The sequence below is a fragment of the Mustela putorius genome, unplaced genomic scaffold, assembly GCF_011764305.1.
Source record: "Mustela putorius furo isolate JIRA1106 unplaced genomic scaffold, ASM1176430v1.1 tig00000450_pilon_pilon_pilon, whole genome shotgun sequence".
Classification (NCBI taxonomy): Eukaryota; Metazoa; Chordata; class Mammalia; order Carnivora; family Mustelidae; genus Mustela; species Mustela putorius.
Window position 1 is genome coordinate 11,741,536 of NW_025421385.1, and position 15,172 is coordinate 11,756,707.

At 37.9% G+C, this 15,172-nt stretch overlaps 1 protein-coding gene across 5 annotated transcripts in view; it reads left to right on the forward strand.

Moving 5' to 3' along the window:
* The window catches only part of TFB1M (transcription factor B1, mitochondrial), a 72,790-nt gene that overhangs the window by 34,119 nt on the left and 23,499 nt on the right, over positions 1-15,172 (forward strand). For all 5 annotated transcript variants that reach the window (XR_201194.3, XM_004778193.3, XM_045080155.1 and 2 more), the window contains exon 5: positions 681-800. Coding sequence is in view for 4 of the 5 variants with exons in the window: in XM_004778193.3 (XP_004778250.1) it covers positions 681-800 (120 nt within the window). In the remaining variant the exon portion in view is untranslated. The remainder of the gene's footprint in view (positions 1-680; positions 801-15,172) is intronic.

Genomic DNA, 15,172 nt, shown 5'->3' on the forward strand with positions numbered 1-15,172 from the left:
GCCTCATGCTGTTGACGTTCTTTGGGAGCTTCCTGGCTATTCCAGGCCCTTGGCTTTTCCATATAAAATACTGTGGAATTTAAAGGTCTTAAATCCTTTCAAAATTTTGGTTGAAATTGCATTGCATTTATGAGTTAATTTAGCTATTTATGATTTTGAAATTGAAGTGTTTGTGTTCTTAAAAGAATGAATTCCTGGTTTATGCAAAAATCAGTTCTCCAAGAGTTCTGAATATTCAAAGTTTTATTACATTTAAATAAAGAAAAGTGCACCATTGAAAAGGTTCCTTCATAGATTTTTGGTAATCCATAAAATGAAATACACATCTTTAGTTCTTAATTGTGCTTGCTAATTTCTTCTCTCATCAAATATATATTGATCACTTGTTTCATATAGGACCTTCTACAGAATATAACAGGGGTTTAAAATCCCCAACATCCAGTGGTAGGGAAGTTTTCTTATTTGGTTTCTGAGTGCATTATATAAGATATAATTCACACCTCTTAAGTGTACTTCAGTTGATATTGGAGGAAAATGTTCTCCGTATCATGTATCAGAAAGCCTGTGCTTTTAAAGTTTATCTCAAAACTCCACCTAGTGTCCATAGATAATAGAATATTAGGTGCATTCTATCTGATCAGACTGGATTAATTGCCAAAATTCCTTTTCTCCTTCTGTAGAGACTGACAGCCAATACAGGAAGCAAACAGCGTAGCCGCCTTTCTATTATGGCGCAGTACCTCTGCAATGTTCAGCACATCTTCACAATTCCGGGTCAGGCTTTTGTCCCTAAACCAGAGGTAAGTTTCTGTTTATTTGTAAATCTTTGTTCATCTGGTGATGAGTCCTAGGAAATTATCTCTAGAATTTGATTTTCATTTATATGCAAACTATACTTTTTATCTCTCCAGAGCAAGAAAAATCACAATATGTGAATAGTTCTTGTCCTAATTTTTCTCCTCTTAATAGTGACCAAATGTCTAGCTAGGTTTATTCATGTTACCTGGTGGTGATAACATTATCACCTGTACTCTTCAAAGTTTTCCCGTATGGAAGATAAATTATATGGTCACCTAATCCTCAAAAAGAGAAATCAGTATTTGTTCTGTGATTTCTTAATAGACCTCTAAATCAAGTTACATCAAACATTTTTTATTGTGAATTTTTTTCCACCTTTTTAATAAATTTAACATCCAGTGTTATATTAGTTTCGGGTGTGCAACATATTGATATAGCAGTTTTATACATTACTCAATGCTCACACCTTAAGTGTGGTCACTGTCATCATACAATGTTAATACAGTATTCAATATGTAATATATAATATATATTATATGTATAATTACAATATTATGTAAATTATATAACATATTATATATATAATTTATTTCCTATATTGTAGTTTTCATCTTTATGACTTATTTTGTAACTAGAAGTTTATACCTCTTAATGTTACTTATTTTACCCATTTTCCCATCTACTTTTCCTCTGGCAACCACTAGTTTGTTCTCTAGTTAAGTCTGATTTTACGTTTATTCATTTCTTTGTGTCTTGTTTGTTCATTTGTTTTGTTTTTTAGATTCCATTTATAATTGAAATCATGGTATGTCTTTCTCTGATATATTTCACTTAGAATATACACTCTAGGTCCATCCATGCTATTGCAGAAGGCAAGATCTCATTCATTTTTATGGCTGAGTAATATTCCTCTGTGTGTATGTGTGTATGAGAGAGAGAGAGAGAGAGAGAGAGAGAGAGAGAGAGAAATACATCCCACGTCGTCTTTATCCATTGATCTATAAATGAACACTTAGATTGCTTCCATATCTTGACTCTTGTAAATAATGCTGCTATAAATAGGGGTGCATATATGTTTTCAAATTAGTTTTTTGTGTGTTTTGGGGGTAAATACCCAGTAGTGGGATTACTGAATCATATGGTATTCCTATTTTTAATTTTTTGAGAAACATCCGGAGTGCTTTCCACAGTGGTTGGTCAATTTACATTTCCACCAACAGTGCACAAGGGTTCCTTATTCTCCATATCCTTACCGATATCTGTTATTACATGTCTTTTTGATTCTACCCATTTCAGTAGGTTGCCTTTTTGTTTCATTGATGGTTTCCTTTGCTGTGCAAAAGCTTTTTATTTTGGTATAGTCCCAATAGTTTATTTTTGCTTTTGTTTCCATTTGCCTCTGGGGACATAGCCAGAAACATATTGCTATGGTGATGTCAGAGAGATTATTTGCCTGTGTTATCTTCTAGGAGTTTTTGGTTTTGGTCTCACATTGAGGTCTTTAATCCATTTTAAGTTTGTTTTTGTATTTGAGTTGTTGAGTTTAATTCTTTAGCATGTAGCTGTCTGGTTTTTCCAGCACCATTTACTGAAGAGTCTTTTCCCCATTGTATGTCCTTGCCTCCTTTGTCAAAGATTAGTTGAATGTATAGTGGTGGGTTTATTTCTTGGCTCTCTGTACTGTTCTCTTAACCTACGTATCTGTTTTTGTGCCAGTACCATGTTTTGATTGTCGTAGCTTTGTAGTATACCTTGAAATCTGGGATTGTGATACCTCCAGCTTTATTCTTCTTTCTCAAGATTGCCCTGGCTATTGGGGTCTTTTGTGGGTCCATACAAATTTTAGTATTAATTATTCTAGTTCTGTGAAATAGTGCTGGTATTTTGATAGGGATTGCATTGAATCTGTAGATTGCTTTGGGTAGTATGGACGTTTTAACAATGTTGGTTCTTCCAATCCGTGAACATAGATTCTTTCTATTTGTGTCCTCTTCAGTTTCTTTCATGAGTGTTTCATAGTTTTCAGAATACAGGTGTTCACCTCCTTGTTAAGCTTATTCCTAGGTATGTTATTCTCTTTGGTGTTTCTTGATTTCTTTCTGCTACTGTGGTATTAGTATATAGAAATGCAATATATTTCTATATATTAATTTTGTATCCCGCTAATTTACTGAATTCATTTATCAGTTCTGATAGTTTTTTGGTGCAACCTTTAGGGTTTTCCATATATAATATCATGACATCTGCAAATAGTGACAGTTTTACTTCTTCCATACCATTTTGGATGCTTTTTATTTCTTCTACTTGTCTGATTATTACACCTAGGATTTCCAGGACTATGTTGAATAAAAGAGATGAGAGTGGACATCCTCGTGTTCCTGATCTTAGAGAAAAAGCTCTGTTTTTCACCATGATGTTAGCTGTGAGTTTTTCATATATGACCTTTATTATGTTGAGGTATATTCCCTCTAAACTCACTTATTTGAGACTTTATACAATGAATGGATGTATTTTGTCAAGTGCTTTTTCCACATTTATTGGGATGATCATATGGTTTGTATCCTATAGCTTATTAACATGCTGTATTGTACTGACTTGCAAATATTGACTACCCTTGCCATTTCTGGAATAAGTCCTACTTGATTCATGTGAATTTTTTCAAATGTATTGTTGAATTTGGTTTGCTAATACTTTGTGAGGATTTTTACATCTTTGTTCATCAGAGATATTAGCCTATTGTTTTCTTTTTTTGTAGTGTCTTCAACTGCTTTTGGTATCACAGTAGCATTGGCTTTGTAGAATGAATGTGGAAGTTTTCGTTCCTCTTCTGTTTTTTGGAATGATTTAAGAAAACTAAGTATTAACTCTTCTTGAAATGAACAAGTAGAGTTCATTCACTTGTAGAGACATCTGGTCCTGGACTTTTGTTCATTGTTGAGTTTTTTTTTATTACTGCTTTAATTGTGATAGGTCTGTTATCTCTGTGTTATGTGTCTGTCCAAATTTTCTATATCTTCCTGATTCAGTTATGGAAGAGTGTGTTCTCTAAGAATTTGTCCACTCCTTCTAAGTTGCCCAATTTTTTGGCATATAATTTTCCATAATAATCTTTTATAATTCTTTGTAGTTCTGTGGTGTTTTTTTCTCCATTTCTGATTTTATCTGAGTCTTTTTTTTTTTTTTTTTGAGGAATCTGGCTAAAGGTTTATCAGTTTTATCTTTTCAGAGTATTAGCTCTTATTTTTGTTGATCTCTTCTGAATTTTTTTAAGCCTCTATTTGAATTTCTGCTCTAATTTTTATTCTGTCCTTCCTTCTAGCTCTCAGTTTTGTTTGTTCTACTTTTTCCGTTTTAGGTGTATGGTTAGTTTGGGTTTTTTTAAATTTTTCTTGTTTCTTGAGGTAGGCCTGCGTTGCTATAAGCCTCTCTTAGTACTGCTTTTGTTGCATCCCCAGGATTTTGAGCTGTTGGTTGACTCAGTCATTGTTTCATAGGATGTTGTTTAGCCTCCATATATCTGTGTTCTTTCCACGTATTTTACTATAATTGAATTCTGGTTTTATACTGTTGTGGTCAAAAAAGATGCTCATTATGATTTCACTCTTAAACTTAACTGGAATTTGTTTTGTGGCCCAACATATGATCTGTCTTGAAGAATGTTTTCTGTGTCCTTGAAAATAATGTGTATTCTGCTATTTGGGGATGGAATTCTTGGATGGAATATATCTGTAAGGTGCTCTGGTCTATTGTGTTGTTCAAGGCACCATTTCCTTGTTGATTTTCTGTCTGGATGACCTATCCATTTATGGACGTCAGGTGTAAAAATCTCTTGCTATTACAGTGTTAAAGTCAGTTTCTCCCGTTTTGTTTATTAATAATTGCTGTATGTGTTTGGCTGCTCCTATTTTGGATGCATAATTATTTACAGTTGATATCCTCTTGTTAGATTTTTCCATTTATCTTTATGTAGAGCCCTTCTTTGTCTTTGGTTACAGTCTTTGTTTTACAAAGTCTTTTTTGTCTAATATAAGTATTGCTACCCTGACACGTTTTTCTTTCACTTCCGTTTGAATGGTGTATGGTTTTATTGCCCTTTACCTTCAGTCTGTATGTGTCTTTAAATCTTTTTTTTTTTTTAAGATTTTATTTATTTATTTGACAGACAGAGATCACAAGTAGAGAGAGAGGCAGGCAGAGAGAGAGAGAGAAGCAGGCTCCCTGCCGAGCAGGGAGCCCTATGTGGGACTCTATCCCAGGACCCTGGAATCATGACCAGAGCCGAAGGCAGAGGCTTTAACCCACTGAGCCACCCAGGCGCCCCTGTATGTGTCTTTAGATCTGAAGTGAGTCTCTTATAGGCAACATATATATAGTTGGATCTTGTTGTTTTTTTATAATCCATTCAGTCACCCTATGTTTTTTAACTAGAGGATTTAGTCCATATACATTTAAAGTAATTATTGATAGGTATATATTTATTGCCATTTTGTTCATTGTTTTTCAGTTTTTATAGTTCTCTATTCCTTTCTTCTTATCTTGCTCTCTTCCCTTGTGGTTTGATGGCTTTCTTCAGTATTATGTTTGGATTTCTTTCCTTTACTTTTTGTGTATTTATTACAGGTTTTGATTTTTGGTTACTAACAGACTTGTATATATCACCTATTGTATAGAGGTCTGTATTAAGTTGATGTCTTAGGGTTGAACACATTCTAAAAGCACTAAATTTTTATTTCCCCTCCATATTTTATGTATATGATATCATATTTTACATCTTTTTATTTTGTAAAAAGCGAAATCCCTTGGCTGACTTTTGTAGATACAATTGATTTTACTACTTTTGTGTTTTAACCTCCATACTGGCTTAATAAGTAATATATATTTTTAAAGATTTTATTTCTTTATATGACAGAGGGAGAGAGATCATAAATAGGCAGAGATGCGGGCAGAGAGAGAGGGGGAAGCAGGCTCCTGGCTGAGCAGAGAGCCCAATGTGGGACTCAATCCCAGGCCCCTGAGATCATGACCTAAGCCAAAGGCAGAGGCTTAACTTACTAAGCCACCCAGGTACCCCACAAATGATTTAATCTACTGGATTTATCAGAAGTTTGCTTTCATCTCTGAAGGCTTTTTCTTTCATAATTTTCTTCTACTTATGACCTTTTCTTTCCACTCAAGTCCCTTTTAACACTTCTTTTAAGTCTTTTTCAGTGGTGATGATCTCCTTTAATATTTGTTTGTCTAGGAAACTCTTTATCTAACCTTCAATTCTGAATAATAACCCTGCTGAGTAGAGTATTCCTGATTGCCTGGGTTTTTTGGAGGTTTGGGGGGGTGTTGTTGTTGTTGTTGTTGTTGTTGTTGTTTTTCCTTTCAGCACTTTGAAGGTATCATGCCCCTCCCTCTGGCCTGCAAAGTTTTTGCTGAAAAATCAGCTGATAGCTTTATGGGGTTTCCCTTGTATGTAACTTTTTTTTTCCCCCCAAATGCTACTTTTAACATTCTCTATTATTACTTTTTTACATTTTAATTATTTTGTGCCTTGGTGTGGACCTTCTTGGGTTAGTCTTGTTAGGGGCTTTCTGCTGTCTGATTTGGATACCTCCTTTCCCAGATTAGGGAAGGCTTCAGCTCTTACTTCTTCGCAAACAAGTTTACTTCCTTTTTATATTTTCTCCTCCTAGCATCTTTATAATGCAAATGTTATTACACTTGATGTTACTGAGATCTCTTTACCTATTCTCATTTTTTGCTCCTTTTTCTTTCTGCTGTTCAGCTTGATTGCTTTCCATTACTGTTTTCTGGATCACTGATCCACTCTTTTGCCTCCCCTAATCCTCTACTGATTCCCTCTGTTGTGTCTTTTTATTTCAGTTACTGAATTCTCCATCTCTGACTGGTTCTGTTTTGTATTTTCTCTCTCTTTGATGCAGTTCTTAATGGATTCACCCATTTTTTTCCCTCAACTCCAATATCTTTATGAGCATTCCTCTTATTTTTTATCAGGCATTTCACTTATCCTCATTTCATTTAGCTCTTCTGTTGTGATTTCATCCTGTTCTTTCACTTGGGACATATTCCTATCTCTTCATTTTTGTCTAGCTTTCTGTTTTGTTTCTTTTGTTGTTGTTGTTGTTGGGTTTTTTTGTTGTTGTTGTTATTTTTTTGTTTTTGTTTTTTTTGAGTAGGGAGGGTCAGCCAAGTCTTCTGGTCTTGAAGGTCATGGCCTAGTGTAGGAGAAGTCCTATGGTGCCCTGGTCACAAGAAGCAGGTGCTCCAGGGAGGTCTCCTGTACAGACTGCATGGGCCCTACTGTTGTGACTGAGCCACACTTGTCTTCAGCCCGGTCAGCTGCAATGATCCACTTTGCATGCTCTGGGTGCACTGGACAAGATTGAATCCTTGCGTTGAGTCCTTGCACTGTCTGAAGACTATGTGGGCTTGTAGGTGGGCAAGGGAAGCAGTCAGACTAGGTGTTTGCAGGCCGCCTCTGCCACAGCTATGGACACGGTGAATGGCAGGACTTTGTCCCTGTGTAGCCAGCTAAAATTCTCAACTACTAGAACTGGACACACTGCTGTGTGGGGTTAGCTCTCCCTCTCCCCAGGGCAGAAGTCACTCTGGAGTAGTCCCACTCCCTGCCAGGGCTGTTTGCAGTGTATGGTAGGGCAAGAGCCACTCTGGAGGGATGCCTGCCAAAACAGGCAGGTTCGATGGGGCCAGTCTACGGGTGATCATGGGGGAGGGGTGTGCAGTGCTAGCTAGACAGGTGGAGAGTGTTAGTGCCGGTTCCCAGAAACGTCCAGCTAACCTAGGCTGAGAGAGGGGAAGAGAAATGTTGCCTGCCAGCACTTTTGTTTTCTGAGAGATCTTCTAAAGATCCCTGCCCTGCTACTGCACATTCTGAGATTAGTAAGCAAACCTCCATCATGTATGTCATAGTCACTTCTCATACTGCTGGTTTTGCACTGTGTCTTGGAATTATTTATTATGCTGGCTTTTTAAGGGTGGAGAATCAGTTTCCTGTCCCTCTTGCTCTCCTGGAATTAATCCCCCTGATTTTTAAAGTACTGTTAAGGGAAGCCTCCGTGGTTTTCAAAGCCAGTTGTAATGGGTGCTTGTCTTCCCATTGCTGGTTATTGGGTCCAATCCTCTCACTTCTCTGTGTTCATGTTGTCTCTCTCCTTGGACTTAGTCTCACTGCGGGGTTTGGTTCCCAGCTGTATCTCTGATCCTCCTCCCCTTTCCAGTGTGGCAGCCTGTCTGTGATTGACTGGAAGGTCTGTCCTGCTGGTCTTCTGGTCATTTTTAGAGGTAGTAGCGCAGATGGAGCTCTTGGTGTGTGCATGGGAGGAGTTGAGCTCAGGATCCTCCTACTCTACCGTCTTCTTCCAGTCCTCCTTCCACTTTTTTGAAAGACTATTTTGGCAATATTACTTGTGATTGATCATCTGTGACAGATAGTTGGATATTCAACTAGGCTGTTACTATTATATGCTAATTACAGAAGAGTGTTAATTACAAAGTTTCTCTGCCAAAAATAATCATCAATACAGTGGTGTCTGTCTTAGCATAACTACAACTGAATGAGTCACTACCGGACACGTAAGATTTTTGTTTGTTTGTCAGATGCGTATTCAGTAGCTATTGCATATAAAGGCCTGCGCTTAGGTAGATGGAACTAGGTAGGGGGGATTCCAGTCTGACATGGAACCTGCCTTCAGGGAGTTTATAGCTGGTGAGGAACAGATGCCTTCTTGTTTGCTGGAACTCTCCAGAATAGAGTCATGTCAAGTTTTCCTTACGTTACTTGAGATTTAGTAAGGAAAATAAATAGCATGAAAAAAAGACCTGTATAATGTGGCTTTTCAATTTAGATAGATACAGATTATATATTTAGAATGGGGTCCCAAACTGTAGTGTGAGACCTACTTGTACGTCCTAAAGCATGGTCTGCGAAGTCCCCATATTCTCTGCGACCACCTTCCACTTCCTCTGCCATGTCCACCACTAGCTGAGCTTTTGGGTGACTATAGGAATTCAGTCCATCTTCCACTTACATCACAGTTTTCAGCTTTTTCGAAGTCCGCCTCATAGAACCCATTCTCAGTACCACTTTCCTTTAGCATCGCCAGGTTTCAGACATTTTCAATGAATTCTTCCAAAATCATAGACCCTGTGAGATCCTAGACTGAATTCAATGACTGGAGATGTCTTGTAGGCTATCATCAGATTTAAAAATATTTGTGCTTTCAGGTATTTTCTGTCCTAGAACTAAGATGGCCATTGTAATGAAGAAAACTGACCCTATTAGCTTGCTTTTTTGTTGTAATGCACGTATGTGTGTATATAACATTTTGAATAGTGTCAAACCCAAATATACCAAGATCTTAACTTCCAGGCTTTTATAGTTAGGGTTATTACCATAATCCAGAGTCTTTTGGCTATTTAAATTTTACCAAGGGTTTCTTACGTTGGACTTTGGAATGTTTTTAGTGGAAAGTTTCTCTTTGTTTTCATTACCTACTTGAGGTCATTTGATGGTGTTTAGAGGTTGTTACAACCTTATGTTTGATTTTGAGATAAGATACACATGTAGTTAATTGATTAAATGTTCTATCCTCTAGGATTAAGGCCTCAAGAAAATACTTATTATTTGGAAAAATGCTAGCTGTATTTTTGGTTCACTTTCCTGAGGGATGTTTGCTTTTTGGCAAATTAAACATATTTACAGCGATTTTCTTTACATGCTTTTTATCATGTTGTAAATATTACATGCAGGGAATTTATTTGTAATCTAGGAGAACAGTTACCAGGGAGAGAGAATGTATTATAATAAAGCAAAACAGTAAATCAAATGATTAAATTTTGGTTCTAAAAGAATTCTCTGCTGCTCTGAAGTAGTTTTACTATACTAGAGCAGATGAAGAATACTGAGGAAAGCCAGAGAATATTTGACTGATAATTGTATTGACCAAGTTTTTAAAGTTTTTATTTTCTTAAGTAAGAAAGGGTAGGAATTTTATAGAGAAGATAAAATAACAGTATAAGGCTGTCCCTTTGGCTAACATTTTGTGAACACAAGGGGAGAAAGGCATAAACACACTAACTACAATACAAGTAAAATATGCTTAGAAGTACAGGCAGGTTCGTTGGGGAACTGAGAGGGAGTTTACTTCTCTACAGCTGCTCAAAGAAACTCACTAAAATTCAGTACTTATTCTCAACCAATCCTCAGAATTAGATATGGGCACTGCTTTTGTGGTATTTCAAGAACTTATTTATAATCACTTAGGCTTTTTCCTGTGAGAATCTGTAATCCCCTCTCTTTATTGGTCTTTAGAGTAATTTATAATCAAGCTTTAATAGCAGAACTTTTATTTCCATGGAACTGTAACAGTCCTCTCCTGGCTAGTCAACCTAAATTCTTGCTAAACTCATTACTCTCATTAACTTCTCTAGTGCTGTCCCCAGTACTGTACCCCAAATTTGAACCCCAAATTCTTCTATATCTACAGAAAATGCAACCTCTTAGAGTCATACAATTATATCCGTTGGCATACTCTAATGTGCCTTAATCTCCTAGAGTTTGTAGTATATAGAGTTTAAGTTAGAATTTTAAGGTTTTGTATTTCCATTTCACTTTTGAGTTATTTTACCAATGACAAGACAAAATACTTCTTTTGCAGTGCAGATTCATGACTAAAAAATACTTCCATGAGCAAATAACACTAGTTTCAAGCTGACATCTCTAGTCTTCTGAGAATCCACATATTTCTGGGGTTCTGCGGTCATTTTTTACTGATCTACTGATGAAGCTGTTCTTCACGTTTCTCAAGTTTGAGGACTACTAAGCTGTTAGCTAGAACCTCAAAATTCTGTGTCATTTTTCTCTTTTAAAATTGTGGTCATGGGGCTCATAACCTAACATACTTCCGACAGGGGCACCTGGGTGGGACAGTCAGTTAAGCATCTGCCTCTTGGTTTTGGCTCCGGTCGTGATCTCAGGAGATCATGATCTCAGGGTCCTGATCTCAGAGTTGTGAGATGGAGCCCTGGGTCCGGCTCCATGCTGAGCACAGATTCTGCTTGGGAATATAAATCTCTTACTCTTCCCCTGCCACTCCCTACTGTGTGTTCTCTTTCTCTCTCAAATAAAATAAATCTTTTTTGTTTTTATTTCTGTAGGAAATACTTCCAACAAAATGGATAGGCTTTAGGTCTTATCACTACACTGTAGTTGGACCCACTAGGTAAGTCACTATAAAAGGAGAATTGCAACAGGCTCTTTCGGTTAGCATGATAGGAGCAGTATACTCTAGTGGAAAAACTGAGTACTTTAAAGGAAGCTAGACCTACTGGAATTCGAATATTCCTAATTATGAGAACTTGGTTAGGTTAATAGGCTGAACTTTAATACCTGAATTGGGGCAGTATTGTCACCCTTGAAGGACTGTTTTGAGAAATGGAGATAATCAATGTGAAGTAATGGGAGTATCTAGCATCTGGAGGCAGTTAGTGGAAAGTAGCTATTATGATTATAAGCAAATATTTATGTACTTAGTTGGTATATTTTGATACAGTTGTATAGATTTTAATTTTTAAGAGCTTCATATAGTTTATATCTAATTTTGCATATTAGGAGTACTGCATATGGATCAAGTTACCCCTAAACATGGTACAGATTTAAACATACTGTCAGTACAATTTTAGATGAATCAATGATGATACACCCATGGCATTATAAAGAAGAGGTCAGGACTTGAGGCATCCATGCCTGACCTTTGAGGATCACGTTTCCGAAGCTTTCAGCTGTCCTCGCTGACAGCCCTCAAGGCCTTGACTTCTCTGTGAAATAATCTCGAGCTTCGTAAAATGGGTGGATTCACGTAAGAAAGCCGAGCCTTTGTGTTTTTCAGAATCTGATTTGAGGATATTTCTGTTTTATGTTATCCTGTGTTTGAGAATCCTTTGGACATAAGGTCAGAAGACTTAACGTTCTTCTGCTTAAGTAATATTCTTCTGTGTTAGGTCTGGTGTTGTGGATTCAGAGATTGTGGTAAGAATTTTTGTGAAAGTGGTGTATTGCGCGCTCTCAGAAGAACGGTGTGGGAAGCAGGATAAAGCAAAGGGGGAAAAGCTAAGCCCGGAATATTGTTCTGCCTGGAGACTTCCTTCAACCTGATTCCACCGGGTTATAGGGTGGCAGGGAGAAGGGGAGCTCTGGGGCACAAATTGTCCCACCGAGTCAGTCCAGGAAGCAGCCTGCTGTATACCTGTGTGGCCAGTCTTTGGCTCTGGCCACCTCCTAGAAGCAGTGGTTCCCTAACCTACCAAGGGAGGCGATTCCAGATCTCTGAGCCGTTAGCACCGTGCACTCACAGCAGCTGGGGATGGTTGCGCAGCCCAGTGGGAACTTGGGGAAAGCCCGGAATGGCCTTGGTGGGCCCCCGCCCATAGACGGAGCCGTCAGATTTTTTGTGTGGCTTTTTGTGCTTTGGTTGCTTAGAAGTTCTAGACTGTTTGATGTTTAAATCCTTTGGTAGCCTTTAGCAAGGATTATTTAATAGCATTTTTTCTTTCTTTTCTTTGTAACTTTAGTCTTTCACCTTTATCATGTTCTTTGTACTTAATATGCCAGAAATTTTATTGTAAGTAACCTCAAATTCTTTTTGAAAGTGGGCAAGTCTAAAATAAAAATGTACAAACTAAAACCAGTTTTATAAGTAGAAAATTACCAGTCTTTTTTAAAAACCAAGTAAGTGTTGAATAGAAACAGAATATTTACTATTACAATTTACCTTAATACTAGTTATATTTTAGTAACTTCTCAAGAATAAACAAGAAATACTCTAAATCCAAGGAAGAAAGGAACAAAGTTGCATTTTTGCAGGTAATACTTTATGTATGTACAAAGTGTAATGAAGTGAATAAAAAAGTTATTGGAGGTGATGAAGAGCTATACAACAGGTTCTGCAAGATTGTAGGCTAGGATAGAAATCCTCAAAAGTCAATAAAGTTAATTTATGGTAAAGCCATGTAGCTAAAAATATGGTAATAAAAGGAATGTAATGAGAAAACACTAACTCCAGAATTGAACCTCTGTCTGCGCACCCCAGGCTGCTTCTGCCTGTATGTATGCGTGTAGTGTGCGAATGACCTCGGGCAGGTATTCCAGAGGGGGTGAGGGGGGTATCTCACGGTGCCCCTTTCACTGTTACTTGCACAGGGAATCACTAGTTACCACCTTCTGATATCACTTATGTTTCTTTTAAATCTATTCATTCCTATACCCAGTTCTCCTGACTTAACCTGTGTCTACATTTTTGCCAGAACTGTTAGCTGATTCTTCAGTCATAGACACACACACACACACACACACACACACACATACACACACTTAATCTGCACACATGTCTGGTCCTAGGTTAAACAAGCATGATATTCTGGGGCTTTCTGGTGTTTTCTTCTTTTGGCTTTGTTTTGGTAACTTCTTATTTTAAAAAAAAAGAAAGAAAAAATGAATGTTTAAGTATATTCAAATACGTTAGACCAGAGCTTCTCAACCTTATCACTATTGACATTTTCAGCCAGAAAATTCTTTGTTGCCTGGGCTGTCTTGTGCACGATAGGATATTTAATAGCTTTTCTGCCTCCCGCCCACTATATTCCAATACCATTACCCCGGTTGTGACAACCAGAAATGTCTCCAGGTGCAGCCGCATATCCTCTGCAGGCTCGACCCACCCCCAGTTGGAAACCACTGGGTTAGACCAGGCAGGAGCTACTGGGCAGCGTCCGTTGCGTGCTTATCCCCCCCCACGCATGCTGTGTGCGTATCGTCTCATTGAATGCTCACAGCCCCTCTGTGAGTAGGTGCTATTTCATCCTCGTTTTCACATGGGCAAACCCAAGACTTGGATTCAGTGATAGATACTTTGTAGCCTTGTGCCCTGTGTGGCGTTGTACTCACCTGCTCTGACTCCAGAGCCAGGTTCCCTCAGGTGGAATGCCGTCTATCCATTTATTAGCTGAAGACCTTGGGCAAGTTAGGTAGTGATATTTTTCTCTACGTCAGTTCCCCCTAGGTACTAAGAAGAGTACCTGCCACCTAGAGTCTTTGTGGGGTTTAAACCAGTCAGTGTACGTACATGAAGGACTGAAAAGGACTGGCCTGGCCTTGTAAGCACTTTTGCAAGTGCTTACAAGTAATTACTAGTAATTTGTGACCGAGCATTCTGTGAGAGGACAGAGATGGAAGCAGCAGACTTCTTCAGAGTCAGGATTGTGTTCACAGAGGAGACCCCACTGACGCTGCAGGATGTCGGAGCTTCGGCAGACACGGGGTGAGTGCGGGAGGGCTCCGTGTGGAGCAGTGCAGCGGGGGGTCCCGTGGGGATGGAGGGATGCCAAGACACGTTATCATTGCTACGTCCGGTCTGGACAGAATTAGGCCATTACGTGTATGAAATGGGTGCTTTTCTGGAGTTCAAGACATTCCTGCATCTTTTAAAGAAAATATTCCAGAGCTAAGTAAAAATTATTTTTTGAAGTATATATTTCATAGAATGTATACACTAAACTTTTAGTATAGGACTATAGGATACGTAAACTGCAATTGAAGCCAGTCACAGTGAGCCAAATGAGAAAGCCATATAGGGGTCATAGCAATCCTGTCACATTAATTTGCATAAAACTATTCTTTTTATCAGGTATTTTTAGTATGACATTTGTTTAGAAACATTTTTATTCCTAAGGGAATCGATTTTTTTTTTTAAAAAGATTTTATTTATTCATCAGAGAGAGAAAGCACAAGCAAGAGGAGCAGCAGGCAGAGGGAGAAGCAGGCTCCCCGCTGAGCAAGGAGCCTGATGTGGGACTCGGACCCAGGACCCTGGGATCAGGACCTGAGCCAATGGCAGCTGATTAACTGGCTGAGCCACCCACGTGTCCCAGGAATCCATACTTTAAACGATCATTTAAACTTGCTTAAATAAGTCTTTTCCTAATTCCCAGATGAAATAGTACCTTTTCACTTTAGCTATTCTGTTAATAGCTAATGACATTGTTGCAGAAGAGAAATGCGTAAACTAGGTATAAAATACTTTAGTCTCTACTTCTGTAGGCACAAATGAAAAATATGTACTCACATAAAAGATATTCTTGCCACTTCCTAAGTTACTAAAGTGCAAAGGAATAGTCCTTTTTTTCTCCCTTTACCTATTATATGGTGAACAGTGACTAAGTGTAAATTACCTGAATTACTAGAAACACTGTGCATTGTCCCCTTTGCACGTTAGAAAATCCAGTTTTTATTTTCTTGTTATTTGAATTACATCTCTTAATTTAACTTATATTTTTTAAAAAACATTCTTTA